The sequence below is a fragment of the Lissotriton vulgaris genome, chromosome 1_1 (assembly GCF_964263255.1).
Source record: "Lissotriton vulgaris chromosome 1_1, aLisVul1.2, whole genome shotgun sequence".
NCBI classification, from domain to species: Eukaryota; Metazoa; Chordata; class Amphibia; order Caudata; family Salamandridae; genus Lissotriton; species Lissotriton vulgaris.
In genome coordinates, this window is record NC_141685.1 from 1,621,193,922 (window position 1) to 1,621,215,557 (window position 21,636).

Consider the following 21,636-nt stretch of genomic DNA (forward strand, 5'->3'; position numbering starts at 1 on the left):
ATCCTTGGCGTAGGGTCATTAACTCCCGGTCTAATGACAGCATGTGGGACTTCCTGTCAAACAGTTTCCGTAATTCAAGACAGAAGTCGGCAAAATTGTGTAGCACGGGATCATTCCGCTCCAATAAAGGAATGGTCCAGCTGGAAGCGTTTCCTCCCATGTATGACATTACGAAGGCTGTCTTGGATGATTCATCCTGAAAGATTTGGGGTTTACAGAGGAAATGAAGGCGACATTGGTTGAGGAAAGTCTCAAACTTACGAGGGTCTCCGAAAAACCTTTCAGGAGGAGCGAGAGGTATGCCATGGGTCTGTAATATGTGCACCATAGGGGCGGCATCTGTGGACGTGGAAGGGGCTGCAAATGCTCCTCCAGGTTGAAATGAAGGAGGAGGGGGCAAGGTTGCAGGCCGAATCAAAGATTTGGTGCTCGACTCCTTCTGGGCAAGATCAGACATATCTCTGCGCAAGTCCGACACTTCTTTATATAATGCTTGATTCTCGGCACGAGATGTTTGGACCTCGTTTTGTAACTCCGTGAAACTCTCCAACAGAGAGGTAAGGATGGTATTGGTATCCATCGTCCGGGCTGGTTAGCGTTCTTGGGCTTGTCAATCTGTAATGATTGAAAGCAGCGCAAGAACTCGCATGCGCCACTAACCTTAGTTCAATGCCCAGCAGGGACGACGGGATGACTGTCCTTGCAACCTCCAACTGCACGTCACCCAACAATGGGACAGACACCGCTATTAGAGCACGCACAGCCGGAGGCCGCAAGGGGAAATAAAAAGGTGGGTTGCTCAGATCTCTTCAGCTCAGGTTCTAGGGTCAGCGGCTTCACTGAGAAGACCTCCCTGGAGGTGGGTGAGAAGATAGAGAGAGAGGATAATGTGACTCTGTACTGCTTTGAACAGCCCCACTTCCCCTGTGTTCCGGGACTTACCACTAGCATGAATGGATACTCCGTGGATGAAGTCTACAGCTTCTACGGAAGTCGTTGTAGCTGTTCAACAGGTCTCGAAGAGTTAACTCACTCTCCGCTCCAATATCTCGCACGGAAGATATTTTCCCCGATAAATGTTCTTGACAAGGTACTGCTTGTAGAAAGGCCCAAAATGCTCCTTTTGGGGTGTAGTCTAGCAGCAACTGCTCTGCAGGCGCAATCCCGCCTGATATCCAAGGATTCCAACTCGATAACAAAAAAGAATGGTGCGACCTGCACAAGATCTCACTAGGTTTTGAAACGGATAACAAAAAGGAAAACAAAAAAGGTAATGGAAGAGAGCGAGCCCGCTCTCCTCGATCTTTACAAACAAACGCGGTTCTGATAACTCACAGGGACGCACTTGTCTCCGCTGATCTGACCTCGCTGGCACTTCGTCGTCGCGGCGGGTGTTTGATCACTGACCTCGCTGGCACTTCGTCGTCGCGGCGGGTGTTTGATCACTGACCTCGCTGGCACTTCGTCGTCGCGGCGGGTGATGGAAAAAAGGACTAAATGGCTTGAACACGAATCTCCACGGCAGAACTCTAGATGCATAAACAAACAGGGAACGAACCAGGAACAGGATTGACAAGCCCCGTTTTGGTCAAGGGGTGGAGCTTAAATAAGTTCTTCCCATTGTGCCTGATCCCGGCGTCGCTTGGCCTTCTGGGACTGGTAGTTTTTCCTGAGATGACCTATAGTACGATGTCTGCAGCAACCTGCCCTGCTGCCTAGGGCGATCGCTACAGTATCACAACACAACATCGAGTGTCAAAATCCCACTGCTGTCGCCCACCCACGTCTCAACAGCTCCAAATTGTCTCATTTAAACAGTAAAAGGTGAACTGCCCACAATTAATTGGTCAAATGTCCATGGTGAAATGTTTGTTTTGTCTTCCATTAACTCGTGTTCAGAACTGACTTGCTGAGTGAACCAGGGTCTTCCACCTCGCATGAAGTGCTCGATGTTTCCTTTTTCATCTTTTCTAGAAAGTACAATTACTCGCTGGGTGCTAACCCCTGAGGGCTCTATTCGATAATATCACATAAGAAAAACGGGTTGCACACCGTTTTTTAAACCATGTTTGTTATGTCCTTTTTTTTAAACCATTATTTTTCTAAGTGGCGTGCTCACTGAATCGTGCCAAGCCCACACAGCACGTGTAAATCATAAACACAAAAGTCGTGGGGTATTTCTTTAACCCCACTGCAGCGGCGACAGCCTTATTTTTAAATTGCAAATGCTACCATTGTCTCTTATTCAACATCTTTTTATCATGTCTTAATCCTTATGTTATGCGCAGCGCGTTCGTTTTGCTATTCATCATCTTTCTTGAACTCATCCTCATGCAAGGCAAATGCTGATTTCCAAAGTTTCTCATGTCATGGCGGGCCATCCGAACCTCTCGACCATAAACACGTACTAATGCATGTAGTTGATCCTAAATAGGGTTGTTTATGCCGGTGAATACTGTGGGTTTAAGGCAAGGGGCGGGTCACAGTCATGAAGGCGGGAGTTTTGAGTTTAAAATGACGGAGAGTAGCACAGAAAGGAGGGCTTCTATTTTTACACAGGAGAGGAAGATGTCGTTAGTCAAGCAGGTATGTTAAACGCTAAGAGGGCAGAGATCAGGTCGAGGGTGGCTAAAGTGAAGTAGTGAATGCGAGACGACATAGCAGATGGGGGGTAAAGGAAGGTTTTGCTGACGGGTGTAAGAAAAGCCGTGGGAGGAAGAGGGCGTTGGAAAGGAAGCAAGGGAAAAGAGCAGAGATGAAACTGTGTAGACCCGTAGGGAAAGAGAAGCAGCATATTATTAATTTATAACACACTTGACGGGGGTTATGTCAGGTAGATGAAGTAGACAGTAATAGGGTATTCGAAAAAATGCCACGCAAAGGACATATTTAAATGATATTTATGGTTAACACACAGTTTAGAATGAAAGTGTTTTAAATGAACTGGAGTCCATGGTTTATAAAGCGGTTTGTTGATACATGTTTTATTGTTATTTCAGTATGTTCCCTGACGAAGGACCCCAACTGGGTCCGAAATGCATTGAATTAATAAACTATACTGCTTGAATGGAACCATGCATTAGTACGTGTTTATGGTCGAGAGGTTCGGATGGCCCGCCATGACATGAGAAACTTTGGAAATCAGCATTTGCCTTGCATGAGGATGAGTTCAAGAAAGATGATGAATAGCAAAACGAACGCGCTGCGCATAACATAAGGATTAAGACATGATAAAAAGATGTTGAATAAGAGACAATGGTAGCATTTGCAATTTAAAAATAAGGCTGTCGCCGCTGCAGTGGGGTTAAAGAAATACCCCACAACTTTTGTGTTTATGATTTACACGTGCTGTGTGGGCTTGGCACGATTCAGTGAGCACGCCACTTAGAAAAATAATGGTTTAAAAAAAAGGACATAACAAACATGGTTTAAAAAACGGTGTGCAACCCGTTTTTCTTATGTGATATTATCGAATAGAGCCCTCAGGGGTTAGCACCCAGCGAGTAATTGTACTTTCTAGAAAAGATGAAAAAGGAAACATCGAGCACTTCATGCGAGGCGGAAGACCCTGGTTCACTCAGCAAGTCAGTTCTGAACACGAGTTAATGGAAGACAAAACAAACATTAACCATGGACATTTGACCAATTAATTGTGGGCAGTTCACCTTTTACTGTTTATATGAGACAATTTGGAGCTTTTGAGACATGGGTGGGCGACAGCAGTGGGATTTTGACACTCGATGTTGTGTTGTGATACCATGGGGGATTATGGGAGATGTAGTTGATCCTAAATATGGTTGTTTATGCCGGTGAATACTGTGGGTTTAAGGCAAGGGGCGGGTCACAGTCATGAAGGCGGGAGTTTTGAGTTTAAAATGACGGAGAGTAACACAACAAGGAGGGCTTCTATTTTTACACAGGAGAGGAAGATGTCGTTAGTCAAGCAGGTATGTTGAACGCTAAGAGGGCAGAGATCAGGTCGAGGGTGGCTAAAGTGAAGTAGTGAATGCGAGACAACATAGCAGATGGGGGGTAAAGGAAGGTTTTACTGACGGGTGTAAGAAAAGCCGTGGGAGGAAGAGGGCGTTGGAAAGGAAGCAAGGGAAAAGAGCAGAGATGAAACTGTGTAGACCCGTAGGGAAAGAGAAGCAGCATATTATTAATTTATAACACACTCGACGGGGGTTTTGTCAGGTAGATGAAGTAGACAGTAATAGGGTATTCGAAAAAATGCCACGCAAAGGACATATTTAAATGATATTTATGGTTAACACACAGTTTAGAACGAAAGTGTTTTAAATGAACTGGAGTCCATGGTTTATAAAGCGGTTTGTTGATACATGTTTTATTGTTATTTCAGTATGTTCCCTGGCGAAGGACCCCAACTGGGTCCGAAATGCATTGGATTAATAAACTATACTGCTTGAATGGAACCATGCATTAGTACGTGTTTATGGTCGAGAGGTTCGGATGGCCCGCCATGACATGAGAAACTTTGGAAATCAGCATTTGCCTTGCATGAGGATGAGTTCAAGAAAGATGATGAATAGCAAAACGAACGCGCTGCGCATAACATAAGGATTAAGACATGATAAAAAGATGTTGAATAAGAGACAATGGTAGCGTTTGCAATTTAAAAATAAGGCTGTCGCCGCTGCAGTGGGGTTAAAGAAATACCCCACAACTTTTGTGTTTATGATTTACACGTGCTGTGTGGGCTTGGCACGATTCAGTGAGCACGCCACTTAGAAAAATAATGGTTTAAAAAAAAGGACATAACAAACATGGTTTAAAAAACGGTGTGCAACCCGTTTTTCTTATGTGATATTATCGAATAGAGCCCTCAGGGGTTAGCACCCAGCGAGTAATTGTACTTTCTAGAAAAGATGAAAAAGGAAACATCGAGCACTTCATGCGAGGCGGAAGACCCTGGTTCACTCAGCAAGTCAGTTCTGAACACGAGTTAATGGAAGACAAAACAAACATTAACCATGGACATTTGACCAATTAATTGTGGGCAGTTCACCTTTTACTGTTTAAATGAGACAATTTGGAGCTGTTGAGACGTGGGTGGGCGACAGCAGTGGGATTTTGACACTCGATGTTGTGTTGTGATACCATGGGGGATTATGGGAGATGTAGTTGATCCTAAATATGGTTGTTTATGCCGGTGAATACTGTGGGTTTAAGGCAAGGGGCGGGTCACAGTCATGAAGGCGGGAGTTTTGAGTTTAAAATGACGGAGAGTAACACAACAAGGAGGGCTTCTATTTTTACACAGGAGAGGAAGATGTCGTTAGTCAAGCAGGTATGTTGAACGCTAAGAGGGCAGAGATCAGGTCGAGGGTGGCTAAAGTGAAGTAGTGAATGCGAGACGACATATCAGATGGGGGGTAAAGGAAGGTTTTACTGACGGGTGTAAGAAAAGCCGTGGGAGGAAGAGGGCGTTGGAAAGGAAGCAAGGGAAAAGAGCAGAGATGAAACTGTGTAGACCCGTAGGGAAAGAGAAGCAGCATATTATTAATTTATAACACACTCGACGGGGGTTATGTCAGGTAGATGAAGTAGACAGTAATAGGGTATTCGAAAAAATGCCACACAAAGGACATATTTAAATGATATTTATGGTTAACACACAGTTTAGAACGAAAGTGTTTTAAATGAACTGGAGTCCATGGTTTATAAAGCGGTTTGTTGATACATGTTTTATTGTTATTTCAGTATGTTCCCTGGCGAAGGACCCCAACTGGGTCCGAAATGCATTGGATTAATAAACTATACTGCTTGAATGGAACCATGCATTAGTACGTGTTTATGGTCGAGAGGTTCGGATGGCCCGCCATGACATGAGAAACTTTGGAAATCAGCATTTGCCTTGCATGAGGATGAGTTCAAGAAAGATGATGAATAGCAAAACGAACGTGCTGCGCATAACATAAGGATTAAGACATGATAAAAAGATGTTGAATAAGAGACAATGGTAGCATTTGCAATTTAAAAATAAGGCTGTCGCCGCTGCAGTGGGGTTAAAGAAATACCCCACGACTTTTGTGTTTATGATTTACACGTGCTGTGTGGGCTTGGCACGATTCAGTGAGCACGCCACTTAGAAAAATAATGGTTTAAAAAAAAGGACATAACAAACATGGTTTAAAAAACGGTGTGCAACCCGTTTTTCTTATGTGATATTGAAGAATACAGCACGACCATCGTGCTCAATACCTAGTCTAGCGGGGAACATCATTGAGTATTTCATCCCCATGTCTCAGAGACGTTGCTTCAATCCTGCGAAACTTTGACGCTGTCTCTGAACAGCCCTAGTAAAGTCCGGATAGAAGTTGACATCCGCGTTCTGGAACTTGAGGGGCCCTTGTCGCCTCGAGGCCTGTAGGATCACATCTCGATCCCTGAAGTTGAACAGGCGGGCGATGATGGGTCGCGGAGTGGCGCCCGGCTTCGGCGGTCCACCCGGCATTCTGTGGGCCCGCTCGACCGAAAAGAAATGGCTGAGGCCAAGTGAGTCTTTATCAGGTCCTCGACGAAGAGGTCGGTGGCCGATTCCTCTGCACCCTCCGGAACCCCAATGATGTGAACGTTCTGCCGCCTGGCACGTCCCTCAAAATCTTCCAGCTGCCTTGAGAATAGGTCGTTGACTGACCTCAAATTCCGGTCCTCTGCCTGCAGGTCCGAGACATCAGTCATGAGGCTCGCAGTTTTGATATCCAGTGATTTCACTCTATCATTGGTTTTGCCAAGATCGGCCCTGATCAGGTTGAGGTCGATCGCCAAGGTGTCGACTTTGTGCGTAAGAACCTCATGTTGCTTGTGCATCTCCGTTCTGATGCCAGCTATAGCCCCCATGATGTCCCGGAGTGTCGGCTCTGACTCGTCCGGCGAGCCCGCACGTAGAGTGTCTTTGGAATGAGCGTCCACAGTTGGCGAGGTCCTTTGATGGGCGTAGCGGTCAATCTTGTTGGTCTGGGATTGGACCGTCTTCCTGCTGACCCGGTTCGCCGTTCTGTCTGGTCGCCCTTGCCCGCCATGTTGAACCCAGGGACAGAACAAAGGGTGGCACACCACAACCCCTATGAGTACACAAGCAAGTGTGGAGCGTAGCAGCCGCAGATGTTCAATCAGCGATAGGCCACTCTGCAACTCCGCTTACTCCGCCGGCCGGAACAGGAGTCACTCACTCGGCATATCGATCATGCGCTTCAGTGTCGCACACGTCGGCCATCACCGAGACACTGGTCCGCCCCTGGCACTGGACCTTCGACACGACATATCTTCGTCAAGGAGTGCCGGATTTTAAATCGGACAGCAGATCCCTTCTCTACGACCGTTCACAAACAAGAATCCACCACCGTGGAACAGGATTTCGATCAGGATTTATGCGGAGGGTCGGAGGGTCTCCGGAGCTCCGAGCTTACGCGGCAATCTGTCTTGCCCGCGAAGCTCCTCCCCGCTTTTTTCTTTTTTTACGTTTTTTTTTAAAAATGTCGATGCTACACCCTGTATGATGAGAAGTCCGGAGAATCCAGAAGAAGATCCTCAATCCTTATAGACTGGGATTCCACACTATGAATAACTGTTACTCCTCCTAGACTGCTAGACACGAGCTTGCACTTCTTTTAATTTTTTTTCCCCAGTCACTTTTCAGCAAAATGCAAAACGTACGTAACTCCAAGTAGTCCGTGGTAACCCACCTCTGCCTCAACTGCAGCTTCACCTCACTCCAACCCCCCCACACACTGCAACTGCTCTCCCCTTCCAGCGCCAGCAATTGTGCACAGCTGTGCTCCTTCACTCTTGAAGCAGAGGGGCGGAGGTAGCCATCTGAAGCTGCTCCATTTCCACCACGCCTGCCTTGCCTTGCCTTGCTCGTCAGGCTTTGTGACCGCAGCTGCCTCTCTCCTTCGAACGCCGACACCTTTGCCTTCGCGGCACAGAGGCGAAGCCATCACCAATCCCGCACCCACGAGCGCCGCCTTGCTCCTCTCTACCCCGCAGTCACTCGGCGCATCTCTCGGGGAAGACCCGTCAGCAGCTCCACACAATCACCACATCAGGCTCCGAGGTACAACACAGGAGACCCGGTTAAAGGATGCCAGGCAGGTCAGCGACAGGTAGGAGCTTAACACACCAGCTCACTCGGCCGCTGCAGCGGCCGCCATCTTGCCCCTAGACAGTGCAGTCCTATATTTGTCTTTTTTCTGCCAGGATCTACATGGTTTCTAGGGAAAATCTACTACTAACCCCAGATATTTTGACCAACTGGACACCAGGAGAACTCTAGGATGGTGTGTCTTGGGTGGCTCTCAGAAGGATTTCATACCCAGAAGGCTTTACAATACTCAAATAAAGGCCAAAAATACACCTTTTCCTCATAATTTTTTACTCACATATTGGTATCTGCAAGGAGCCGCTTATTTCCTACCTCCAAGCATTCCCATTATGTCTCCCAATACAAAAGGTACTTCGCCTGTGTTGGTGGGTCTAACACCCGCAAAAGTATGGGGTCCAAGATGCAATGTGGCAAATCATCAAATAGGATACTTGCAGTTTTTTGGGCCTGGGCTCGGCTGCCACCCAGGGAAACCATCCAAATCCAGTCATTTCTGAAAACTAGACACCAAGGGGAAGATAGCGTGATGTGCTTCTCATGTATCCGACAAAGTATTCTAATCCACAATGATCTACCTCAGAATTTGCCTAAAACCACACTTATCCATGTGACATATTCTTCCAGAATCAGACGGGATCCACAAAATTCCCACTTGCCTCGATACAAATGCTGCCCCACTAATGTGGCTTGGCCATGTGCCCATGAAAGGAATGGACATTCATTGACCTTGGATTGATCTGTTTCCGTCACAGCTACTAGCACTATCCACACAAGTGCGTTACCATTTTTACTGGGAGGCTTGGGGGAATGGTCAGTGGTAGGAACTTTGTTGCTCCCTACAGTTTCCAGAACTTTCCATCACAGTGTTTGAGGTTTACAAAGGCTTCTGGGCAAGACAACTTGGTGAGAGCCATGCTAGTCACCAAACCCTATATTCCCCCAGGTGTGTAGTTTTCAAACATGTGCAGGATTGCTAGATTGCCCTAGGTCCCAGCTGAGCTAGGGCCCAAAATCTACAGCTAGCCACATTAACTAAAAGGGTCAGTTTTCAGTGTTTAATGGGATGTGTCCATGTTGCGTTTTGGCGCTTTTCTGTTGACCATTAGCCCTACTCGCATAAGTGAGGTACCATTTTTTATCTGGAGACTTGGGGTATTGGTAAGTGGTAGGAAAGTTGTTGCTCCCTGCAGATTTCAGAACTTTCCTTCACAGAAATGTGGGAAAAATGTGTATTTTTAATCAAAGTTTGAGGTTTGCAAGGACTTCTGGGTAGGACAACCTGATGAGAGCCACACAAGTCACCCCACTATGGATTCCCCCGTGTCTAGTTTTTAAAAATGTGCAGGTTTGCTAGGTTTTCCCTGGGTTCCTGTCGAGCTAATGCCTAAAATCTACAGCTAGCCACATTGCATAACAAGGGCCAGTTTCCAGTGGAAAATGATGATGTGTCCAAGTTGCCTTTCTGTGCCTTTCCTGTTCCAGCTACTAGCCCTAACCACACAAGTGTGGTACCATTTTTATTGGGAGACTTGAAGGAATAGTTGGTGGTAGGACATTTGTTGCTCACTTGAGACTCCAGAACTTTCCATCACAGAAATGTGAGGAAAATGTGTTGTTTAGTTAAAGTTTGAGGTTTGCAAGGGCCTTGGGTTAAGAAAACCTGATAAGGGTCATGCATATCATTCCACTCTGGATTCTCCTGGTGTCTAGTTTTAAAAAATGTTCTGTCTGCTAGGTTTTCTTAGGTGCAAGCTGAGCAAGTGCTCAAAATCCACAGCTAGCCACATTGCAAAAGGGTCAGTTTTCACTGGAAAATTGGATGTGTCCAAGCTGGGTTTTTGCTCCTTTCCTGTTGCACCTACTAGCCCTACCCACAAAAGTGTTGTACCATTTTATCTGGAGACCTAGTGGAATGGTTGGTGGTAGGATATGAAAAATGTCCTAATAGACATAAAGGAACGTTTCAATTCTATTCAGGACACAGAGGCACAGATTATGCTCAACTTTCTTTTATTTCCATTCCAGCAATCTTCAACAATAAACAAAGAAAACTATCTTTCCCAAGATGTACAGGGAAAAGGTCAACATAGGTCAACCAATCAATAATCCAGGATATCCATAAAGGTAGGTGTCCCCTGAAGAGCTTCCTTTTCATTGATTGCAGCAGGATCTCTTCCATCACTTTTCATTGTTTCTGCTTTGGAACCATCCAAACCTGAAATAATCCAGATACAGGAAGATGAATCTGAACCTTCCGACATCGATCAGGTTAAAACTGATATAGCTATATAGAACCAAAACATTAGATACTTATGAAGTTCCTTATGAGAAACAGGCACAATGAAACAGGACATAGTCTCAGATAAGAAGAAAAAAGCGAATACGTATGCCATACAACAGTCCTGAAACCTTGCTGCAGAAGAGGACTCAAATCCCGTACATACCTCTTGTCTGAGAGAAAGAATATTCCTCACCTCCACGTCCTTAATAGAATTCCTTCTGGCTTATTGGACCACTTCTCACTGCACAACAAGGTGATCTCCAGTAGCAATGTTGCTGGGGCTCTCAGGCTAAGTTATCATCCAAAAGAGGCCAGTGATGCGAGCCTCAGCCCCAGTACCCAGAACAGTCGGAGGATGAACAATGACAAGCACAGTCAAAACCGCAGAACCAAAGTATTAAACCTAAAGCCAGGGGACTACATCTTCATCCAAGACTGCCACCCAGGGTGGAAGTTCCACACACCCAATGAATGGGGCCTTTGAACAGTTACTGCAGTAACTAGCACTCAAGTGTCAGCTAACAGGGGCTTGGAGGTGGTGACTCAGAATGTGTCAGGGTTCAGGAAAGTAGAAACCAGGTTGATGTCATACGCCAGGAGGAGCCGAGAAAGTGCGAGAGCGGACTGGGCAAATCAGGATAGTGGAGTATAGGAAGGACAGATTCTTACAACACTGAGCCAACCACCACCATAAAAGACACCCACTATTGTGTTGTCAGCAACCTCCAGTGTGCTGCCACCCAAGCCAACCTGGTGGAGGTAAGCTGGGTCCCAGTTTCTGTTCCAGCCTAGAGCCAGAGGTATGAAAAGCATCACAACCCAGCTTCCAGCCAGAAACTTAGATACTTTGTGTGTGCTATGAAATAATAGCATTAGTTTTGGACACTGCAACCCACACTGTTTTTCTTTGTGTCTGTGTCAATACCACACAATCTACATATTCCTTCATCTATAATTGTAGACAATATACACTTGTTCTCACAGGATCTCTAACAATAATGCACTTTCCAAACATTGTGTCTCCTTTTCTTCATATTCACAATTATGTCTGAGCATCTTAAGTGTTACTACTATATAGGTCCATTTTTCCTTCTCACAAGTTCACTCCTTTAGCACCTTATGCTTCCATAAGCTATCAACTCTAATCTTTGATTCTAGCTTCTTATTCTATAAGGAGGCAGTTTTCTCCCTAATCATTCCACAACAATATGTGCTTAAATGTATATATTCTGTAGCAATACATCTCATTATGAGGCATGCGCAAATTGGGCCTGATTCACAAAGGTAACTTATAATTTTGAGTTAATTTTCATCTTGGCGTAAGTTTACTACATCAAATGAATTTACATTAACATTAAGCACAAAATATTTTTCATATTTATTTTCAAGTTAAATAAACTTTCTTTTTCCGTAAAGTTTGCCATGTGGAGATCTCTTCCCCGATTGTGGAGTCGCCCTTTGTAAAGTATAGGGAGAATGTAAATACATGTACTTAACTCAAAAATAAATATACCAAATCTGTTTATGTTGACTTATTAATTATATTTTTTTAAATATATTTAAGTGAAACAAATAAATTCCTTCCTAAAGACAAATATTTTCAATGTGCATTTATAATTTTTAAAAGTAATGTATTCAATTAAACAAAACAGTGTAATCTTTAACTTCAACCACTGGATCAAGAACTGCACAGATGCCCTGGTACTCAGCAAACCCAACAAGCATAGCAGATAAAGGAAGCAGGGCAGTTGGTATACAGAATACCTCAGAGACACTAACCGACACTGTAGACAGCTAGAAAGGGTACAAAGAACCAGCAATGACACCACCATCAGAACTACCTACAAGACTGCACTCAGGTGCTATCAGCAGCAAATTAGAGACACCAAGAAAAAAGCACTAATGGACCGTATTGAACGAAGCTCCACCAGCTACAAGGAAAACTTCTCGATCGTCAAGGATTTTATTTCATCCTCAGCCACTGTCGACAGGATTTCTGCCTTTAAACAACTCTGCAACAACCTATTAAACTTCTTCCACAGTAAAATTGAAAACATCTACAGTAACCCAACCCCAAATAACTCATTGCTAACCTAGCCACCTCCAACCAAGACTGCCACCTGTCGGAATGGACAATCCTCACCACAAACAAAACAGCAGCAATCATGTGAACCATCAACTCAGGGGCCCTAACGGACCCATGTCTCCATCACATCTAAAACCTGGGAACATCACCAATTAGCACTACCATGACCCACATCATCAACACCTCCATTACGTCAGGCACTTACCCAGACAAATGGAAACTTGAATCAACTTCTGACCCATTTCCCTGCTCCCCTAACAACACAATACCCACCTCGAACTTCAACATCTTCTAGACAACACCCATTCAGGATATAGAAAGAACCAAAGCACTGAAACAGCACTCATCGTGGCCATCAATTACATTCGAAAAGTCCTGGACTGAGGAGAAACAGCAGCCCTCATCCTGCTTGACCTCTCTATAGCCTTCCACACTGTCTCCCATACCATCCTCATGAGAAGACTCCACTAGATTGGCATACAAGGATCCGCTCTCAAATGGATCTGCTCCTTCATTACGGGAAGACTCCAAAGGGTCAGGCTGCCATCCTTCACATCTGAGACCAAGAAACTGATATGCGGTGTCCTACAGGGATCATCTCTCAACCCCACCCTTTTCACTAATGCATGACACTGCTCGCCAACATCATCTAATCACAAAACATCACCATCATTTCCTTTGCCAATGACACCCAACTAATCCTGTCCCTGACGGAAAAGGCAAACATCTGCAGAAACATCTTCACCAAGTGCATGACCATGGTTGCAGAGTGGATACAAACCAACTGCCTGAAGCTCAACTCCGACAAGACAGAAGTACTGGTCTTTGGTAACAAGACCTGGTAGCCATCGGAGCTAGAACCAACACCCACAGACCACACATAAAATCTGCGGGTTTATCCTAGATGACAAGCTCAACATGGCGGCTCAAGTCTACACAGTTTGCAACTTCTGCTTCCCCACACTACGCATGCTGCAAAAGATCTTCAAATGATTGCCTCAGAACACCAGACGGACAATCACAGAAGCACTCATCACCATCACGATGGACTAAGTCAACACTCTCTATGCCGGAATCTCCAAACAACTCCTAAATAGACCATTCAGAACACTACCACAAGACTCATACCCTAACTCCCATGCCACATTCATATCACACTGCACCTCAGGAAGCTTCACTGGCTCCCCATTAACAAGCACAGCCAATTCAAATTTCTCACGCACACATGCAAAGCTATGCACAACACAGGACCAGAATACAGCAACAGCTGCATACGCTTACATCAACCTACCAGACACCTAAGCTCTGCATCATTCCCACTCGCACACTCACTCGCAACTACAAAAGCAAAACTGAAGGTCATGTTTTTCTCCTACAACGTACCCATGACATGGAACACCTCCCTCAAAATGTCAGAGCTTCATCCTCCTCCTTACTAATCCTGGGTAGGGTGTTTGATTCCACCAGCGGAATCAGAGGAATTTACTAATTCCGCATTATTTTTGTACTGCGGAATTTCATATAAATTTCACCGCTCCACTGGCAGAATTAATCTGCAGTAAACTAAGGGGTCGATTAGGATCACGGATTTTCCGCATCCTCCGGGCCGGCGGAAGCCACCGCCGGCCCGGAGGATGCGGAAAATCCGCTGCGGACCCACCAAAGACCCACTGCCACATTAGGATGGCTGGTGGGTCTGGGTTTCAGTCCGCCGCTTTTCCGCCGCGGTCGGCTTACAACCGCGGCGGAAAAGCTCTAATATGGTGGCGGTGTCTCTCAGACCTGCCAGACATATTAGGATGGCTTCCCAGACATGCTTTTCCATGGTGGGTTCTCCGCCTTGGAAAAGCATACAGATCTTCACTTCGGGGGTCCATTACAGGCCCCCTGGGTGAAGGGGGGGGGGGGGGTGCACATGGGGGTACCTATGGTACCCCCCTGCATTTACATGCAGAAAGCGACAGGTACCGTGCGGTGCCTGCCGCTTTCTGCATGTAAATGCAATGCATGCGTTTTTAACAGTGTGGCGGGTGCAGCTTGAAGCCGTACCCGCCGCAATTTTAAAAATAGAGGATGTGACCGTCAGGGTGGCGGTCACATCCTAATTGCACAGGAGGGAACGCCGCAGCACATGCGGACGTTCCCTCCTACTCAGGGCTCGCGGACAGACGCAAGTCCGTCCGCGATCGTAATGTGCCCCTAGGTTTCTAAAGAGGGCTGGAAGAGGGAGCAGTCCCTCTACGTTTAAAAAGACTGCAAATTAAAGTTTAACCTGCAGTGGTTTTTAAACATAGAGGGGCTGCTCTCTCTTCCACCCCTGTTTAAAAATATTTGCAGTGCATTCCCCTTGGCACCTTCACATACTCTACAGTGATAACTGCAGAGTATGGACGGGCATTTTGATTTCTTCCAAGATGAAATTGATTCTACATACTTTTTTCTGTAGTTCAATATTGTACATTTTCCTTAATCTACAAGACTGTGGCTCATTATAATTGCACACAGATGCTCCTAATACACTTTTCTGAGTATCTTTTATTAGGTTTTAGCTGTTACGGATTACAGTAGCTAAAGGTATTTGGGCACAACACACATGGCTCAGTCTTTTTCTTTGTGTTTTTTGTTTAAGCTCTTTCCACATAGTACTCGCTTGCTAATAAATAGTGCTTTCTTTCTCGGCTTTATTTGGACTTCCATACAACTTCTCTTTATTAACTTCTTTAACTTCCTTTGCCATGATCCCTATGCATGTAGGAATTAAAATATACTTTTTCTAAAAGGCATTTATTACTCAGTCAGTCAGTCAGTCAAATTGGCTTTATTTCGATATAAAAATATCTTAAAAAGCAGTACATACATATTACAATAAGGATAAAAAGATAAAAGCCTAGCCATAAAATACAATCATGCAAAATACAATACAAATGGTGGCAACAAATTACCTAAAATGTTCTAACAAAATGACCTAAATTAAACAATATGCATAAGCCTTTTTGACCTAATCAACCATGCCCAGCTTAAAAACTTTTATTACTCGGGAACCCAGTCTTCTGCCTCTTTTTACATCATTAGCCACCTTGTGCCCAACTAACTTATATTGAACATATATTCCTAAACTCACTTCTATATGCAGCCCATCCTCCAGCCTGCTCCCGGGATTACTTAATTTTTCATTTAGTCCTGCACTCACCTCAAAACGCAAAGCGTTCTTCAGTATAATCTTTCACATAGACTCACCTCCTTCACAAACATCTAGAGTGCCGTACTTATGGAAAAAGGTACAACTGCACAAGTGTATAGGCAACCACAGTGTGCGCTCACACTATATGAAATGTAGTATTTTGTGTTTTTGTAAATTTTCATCTTATTTTGTTTTCCTTATTATTTCTGATCTCTATTTCTTTACTTTCCTTTATTTCCTTTATTTTTCGTTCCTTTTTTAACTATAGCTTGGAAAAAGCACCAGTACTGGGCGAAACAAGAGTTAGCTGAACTACTTAATTTGTAAATAAATGATGAATGTTTGTGAATATTAAATGTCTTACATGATTTATACTGAATATACTCTTATATGTCTTGATGTGCATGAACAGCAAATTGGGTTGCATTTGATACCACAGTTATCAGTACTTATTAGTATGGGATATGCATCCTTATACTATGTACATATTTCTCTACTGCAGTTGTGTTGGCCCTTTCTTTCTGCTTGTTTCCATCTTCTTTTCTTTATTTTGTTTGCTAATTCTCAATTGTTTCTTTCCCTCCTGTTTTTTGTATCTCTCTTGCACCTTAATTTATTTCTCCTGCTCTCTTTCTGTTTATTTGTGCCTCTTCCTTCCTCTGCTGTTTTTATGCTTGTCTCATCTACTCCTTTTTGCATTCCCATTCTCTTTTACCCTCTCACCTCCTTTAATTCAACCTTTTTTTCATTCCTTTGATTCTGTAGTCTAACTACGTTTGCCTTCACATGTTCGTCTATCATTCCCATCTTTGTCCCTGCCAATCTCCTGCTTTGCTTTTGTCTCTTCTTTTCTATTGATCTAGTGCTGTCTACATTCCTTTTCCTTTTTCTCAAACTTTCTTTTGATATCTATATCCATGAACTCTTCCAAAGCTTTGCTTTCTCTCCACCAGCACACTCATACCCCTCAGTTTGCGAGTGCAGAGTACGCTGGAAAGTCTTCACGAGGCCCCTACGGAGATGCCCTCATGGAGTTGGATGGCTCGGTTGGTAAACTGATTGAAACTCTGAAGAAGTTAGGGGTAGAAGACAACACTTTAGTGTTCTTCATGTCTGACAATGGGTGAGTGTGAGGGGGCGAGGGCCTCGTGTGCCTTGTCCTCTTCAGGGTATGTGTATAGATTAAAAATGGAGACTGCCATAGATGCAAAGTTCCACCAGCTCCAGCTAGCGTGCCAACTGTGCATTCTTAACACACAATCATTAAATGGCTTTCAGCTTTAGAGAGATATTCTAGGTACAGTTATCCCACTGTTTTTAAGACTGACCTGACAGCACAGCTATCAGCGTACCTATTGTTACCAATTCCTAAAAATGTTAAAAAAGCTGCCAATGATGCTATTTACCTCTTAATTCATGCTATTTACTCTTCGTTGGAACCTTCCACCTCCAATAGGGTGTTTGCAATACAGTGCACAAGGGATTGTATTGCATCTCCAAAGTATACAGAATCATCACACATTAAATTTCTTATCTCGTACATGATTGTATTCATAAATCAATGCTTTTTAGGCCTTGCCTTGTCGGTGTCAGAAGACTTGTTTTGGTCAAAATCTGTACTTACAGTGGGGTTTGGTTGTCTTTGTTGCCAATGTAATTTACTCACTTCCTATTCAATGACCTTCTTTAGTTTATCTTGTCAATTTAGGGAACAGTTTCCCTATTACACTTTGACTGGCTGAATTATATTATTCTAATACTTACAATTCTGGAAACTACATTTTTCTCATGAGAGCACATGTGCTTTCTTGCTTCCCCAACTCTTTCCTAGGTGCTGCTTTCTTTCCCTTTCACACAACCCTATGCTCTCCATATTTCTCTCCTACCACAGCTCATGTCTTGCTTCCCCCTTCAATCCCTGTTCTTGTAAATTTTTGTAAATAGGCTCCAGTTTGTTTGATACTCTCCACCCACATCCCATCCTCATATCTAAACATTTTAAGGAGAGCCTGACAGCTGCCATTTTCTACTAGATCACCACTCCTTTTTAGAAATGTCCTTTTGAGCACATTTTTTTTTTTTTTTACCACTTCATGATGGACTTCCCCCATTCAGGAATAGAAAATAAAATAAAAAACGGCTGCTGCATCATGAGTTATGTCCACTTATGTGCAGTGATGCATCACATATGTTGGGGCCAATGTAGCATCATGACTAGGGCTAGGTGACAAATTCCGTTTTGCCCACACCGTGTTCTGCTTGCAACACAGAGTCCCAGCAAAACCCCACCAACCGCTGTTTTAACACACACGCGGCTCGCCAACATTAAGTTGGTGAGCGAGAATTTGCATCCCCATAGCTTGAGGTTCCGGCACTGATGCACCTCCCTGTGAGATTTCTCAATGCAAGCAGGTTGCGACCGTACGGTTGAGAAAGTTGCAGCTCAAATAGAAAATCTACACGAGCAGCAGAAAGAAGTAGCGCCCCCTGGAGCGCTGAGTGGTGCCATTTGCGCTGATTTTACAGCATAGAACAAGCTTCTAGGCTAAAGATCAGTGCCACACACTGCCTGCGCAGTCTGAGCTCACCGCCGCCGCAGGCCCCCACCCCTGGCCACACAACTGGAAGGGGTGAGCGCCGAGGGCTCTCTGTTTTTGCCCCCACCCTGCACAACCTCCTAACGCCAGACCCACGGGGCAGGCTCCATCCCCGTCCCCCCCAACCACATGTGTCCTGCTCAGCACCTCGCTCGACCGAGTGTTGGCACTGACCTGGGGGGGTAATGGTGACCGCCCTGACTCCCTGGAGCTGACCAGCCCCCCTTCCCTAGCGGCAGCCCTTGGCAGTGGCCGGCATAGGAGAAGACTCCGCCGCCACAGGACCAAATGGGAAGGGGGCATTGCACTCACCGCTTCTCAGCTCCAAGGGATCATTGGTCATGTCTAAACAGCGAGACTGGCAGCAGTCAAGAGGCTGCACAGTGGGCGGGGGAAGGTATTTATACCCTTGTCCTCCCCCACTCTACGGCCAGAAGTGACGCGGCCGACAGACCCTCTGGTCCCTAGACCAGGGAGCCTGGTATGCTGAAACCTGTGCACTAAGGAGGCCGCCATGTTGGAAGGTTCCCTACTGGCCCCCCGGGCAGGTCTGGCAGTAGTTGTGCCACGCTCAGCCACGGAAACAAGCCAGGCAGCCTGGCAGGAGGCCACTCGGGGGGAAAGAGCCATGGCCACCAAAGGGCCCCTCACTCACCAGGGTCCCTCCAAAACAACCCCCCCGGGCATGCACCAGGCCTGCAGTGTGCGCTGGCAGGCCTGTCCCACCACACCATGACGAGAAGCTCAGCAACCCATCATAAAATGTACCCGCCTGACACCGGAGCCGCAATGCCACAGAGCATTGGCCCGCCAGTGCAGAGCCCGCGACTACATGGCAGGAGAGGAGCAAGTAATAACACCAAAAAATGGCCCGAAATCCCACCCAGCTCCACCAGACAACCAGGCTCACCCACAAGGAGGACAGAGCCACCAGCTAAAAGGGGGAGGAGTGGGGGTGTAATGCCCAACACTCATTGCGGAAATACTGACGTGCCCCGCCAAAATAATTGCTTTGTTGTGAGATTCACACGCCGGAGACTCAGCCCAACCGAGCACAGCCAGGCCTCAATGGCGCCGCCCGCTCACCACACACCTCTACTGGTACTCAAATACCTCATGAGAACAAGATAGGCTTTCCAAGGCAAATTGTTTTTTAACTGGCAGGCTATTATTTTCACTACGAGGATGAAAATAGTGCACCGACCGGAGACAAAGGGGGGCACGCTCGCATCTGGCCCTAAAGCCCATCTTACTTGGGACCATTCTCGCACTGGTCCCCTCTCACCCACAGTATGGGGGAGGGCATATATGGCGGATCAGCCTCACCTGCTGCTACCTGTGGACCCAGTTTGCCCTTGTAACCAACGGCCCTGTTGCCTCTGCCCCGGTAGCCCCCCTGGACAACATAAAGGGCGTACCCTACAGCGCCACAGGCCCTTCACCCCAGCCACTCCACCCGCAGCATACACATTACCAGGCTTGGGACGTCCACCTGAGCACCAAACAGGAGGTCAGAGCCGCTGGATTTAAGGGGGAAGGGGTAGTTGTGGGAAGATACTGCCCCTGACCCAGCGAACCAAACCGACCAGGGACACAACTGCGTAACCCGTGGGAGCCCAGCCCTGCTCTGCAACAACCGAGGCAGCAGCGCTGACTACAACACCACCTACTCTTAACACCCTGTACACCCGACATGCTACACAAACTCTCGATGTCTCGACTCGATGCGTCAGCTGCAGCGGCGACACCCTTGTTTAGAGATGCGACAACAGCGGCTTTAGCGACAACACTCTTCTCACTTGATGCGAGACGCTTCCGCTCGATGCGTCAGCTACAGCGGTGACATCCTTGTTCAGCAATGCGACGGCAGCAGCTGTGACGGCGACACGCTTCTTTGATGTTGCGAGACGTTTCTTGTGATGTGGTGCAATGTGTCAGCTACAGCGGTGACATCCTTGTTCAGAGATGCGATGGCAGCCGCTGCGACACGCTTTTTCTCTGTGAGTCTCGCTTCTAGTTCCTTGCGACACGCAGTCCCTCAGAAGGCCCAAAACAGCAGCAGGCACTTCCAAAGAACTCTTGGGGAGCTAGTGGTTGAAGTCTGCTGTCCCTGAGACTTCAGCAGGAGGCAATCTCTTCTCTCAAGCCCTTGGAGATCCTTACAAGTTGATGAAAATACACAAAGTCCCTTTCTCCTTTCTTTGGCAGTCAGGCAACCACTGCAGGCCAATCCCCCATGCAGCACTTCAGCTTAGGGATAGTCTCTCCTCAGTTTCTTCTGGTTCCTCTCCTCAGCAAAAGGTTCTTCTTGTTGTGCGAAAGTAATCTAAATTCTTGGGGTCAGGGTCCCAATACTTATACCCCAAAATCCTTTGTCGTCTGAGTGCAGAGGGGCCTTTGACTAGTCCAAACCAGTTTTGGTCAGTCCTGGAGCACTCTGTTTACAAGACTCCTCTCCTTTCACAGAGTAGGGCAGAGACATCAGACACACCACAGAAGGTGGAGCCACCATTGTGGAGGGAAGGCACAGCCCTATTCAGGTCCCAGGTGCAACTCCTCCCACCCATCTAGATGCAGATCTCTCTATTCACCACTGGGCTGACTCACTCTGTCTCCTGGAATCCCCCAGCCCTGTCACTCAAACTCCAGACAAGGAATACACAACCTAGCAGAGGCAGGCTTGGATAGTTAGACAAGAAAATACCTACTTTCTAAAAGTGAAAATTTTCAAACACAGAATGTTAAAATCAACTTCACTAAAGGATGTAGTTTATCATTCTGAGTTCAGGCATACTAGACTCGAATTTCTACCATGCTCCCTGAGTCAGTTAGGATTATAAAATGTAATAATCTATCTGCCCATTCTGGCCTAAGGAGAACAGGTAGCCTTGCAATCGTGAAAAATGAAAATGGCTGTAATTCACTATTAGGACATGCCACACTCACAAGGGTTTGTCCTACCTTATACTTAAAATGCACCCTGCCCTTGGGCCTACCATAGGTTGTGTCTGATATGAAGAAAAGGGAAGATTTAGGGTCTGGCAAGTGGGTGCAATTTCTCAGTCAACATGGCAGTACCGGACTGCACACAGGTTCTGCAATGGCAGGCCTTAGACACACTTTTGCAGGCTGCTTCTGTGGGTGGCACAACCAGTGCTACAAACCCACCAGCAGCATTTGGCTCACATGCCCTGGTGACTCCTGGTGCACTGTACTAGGGTCTGACAGGTAAACCAAACCAGCCAATCATGAAATCGCAAATTCATACATTAATTTATAATAGGCAACACTCTCACTGTGGCACTGGACAGCAGTGGCACAATGCCCAAAGCATATAACACCAGCAAAAACACATGAGGCAACAGC

The 21,636-nt window shown here is 46.0% G+C and overlaps 1 protein-coding gene across 1 annotated transcript in view; it reads left to right on the forward strand.

The window, feature by feature from the left end:
* Positions 1–21,636, forward strand: part of LOC147750913 (arylsulfatase A-like) — a 495,797-nt gene that overhangs the window by 388,669 nt on the left and 85,492 nt on the right. The window contains exon 5 of the mRNA XM_086937290.1: positions 16,627–16,796. Within this exon, the coding sequence (XP_086793416.1) occupies positions 16,627–16,796 (170 nt within the window). The remainder of the gene's footprint in view (positions 1–16,626; positions 16,797–21,636) is intronic.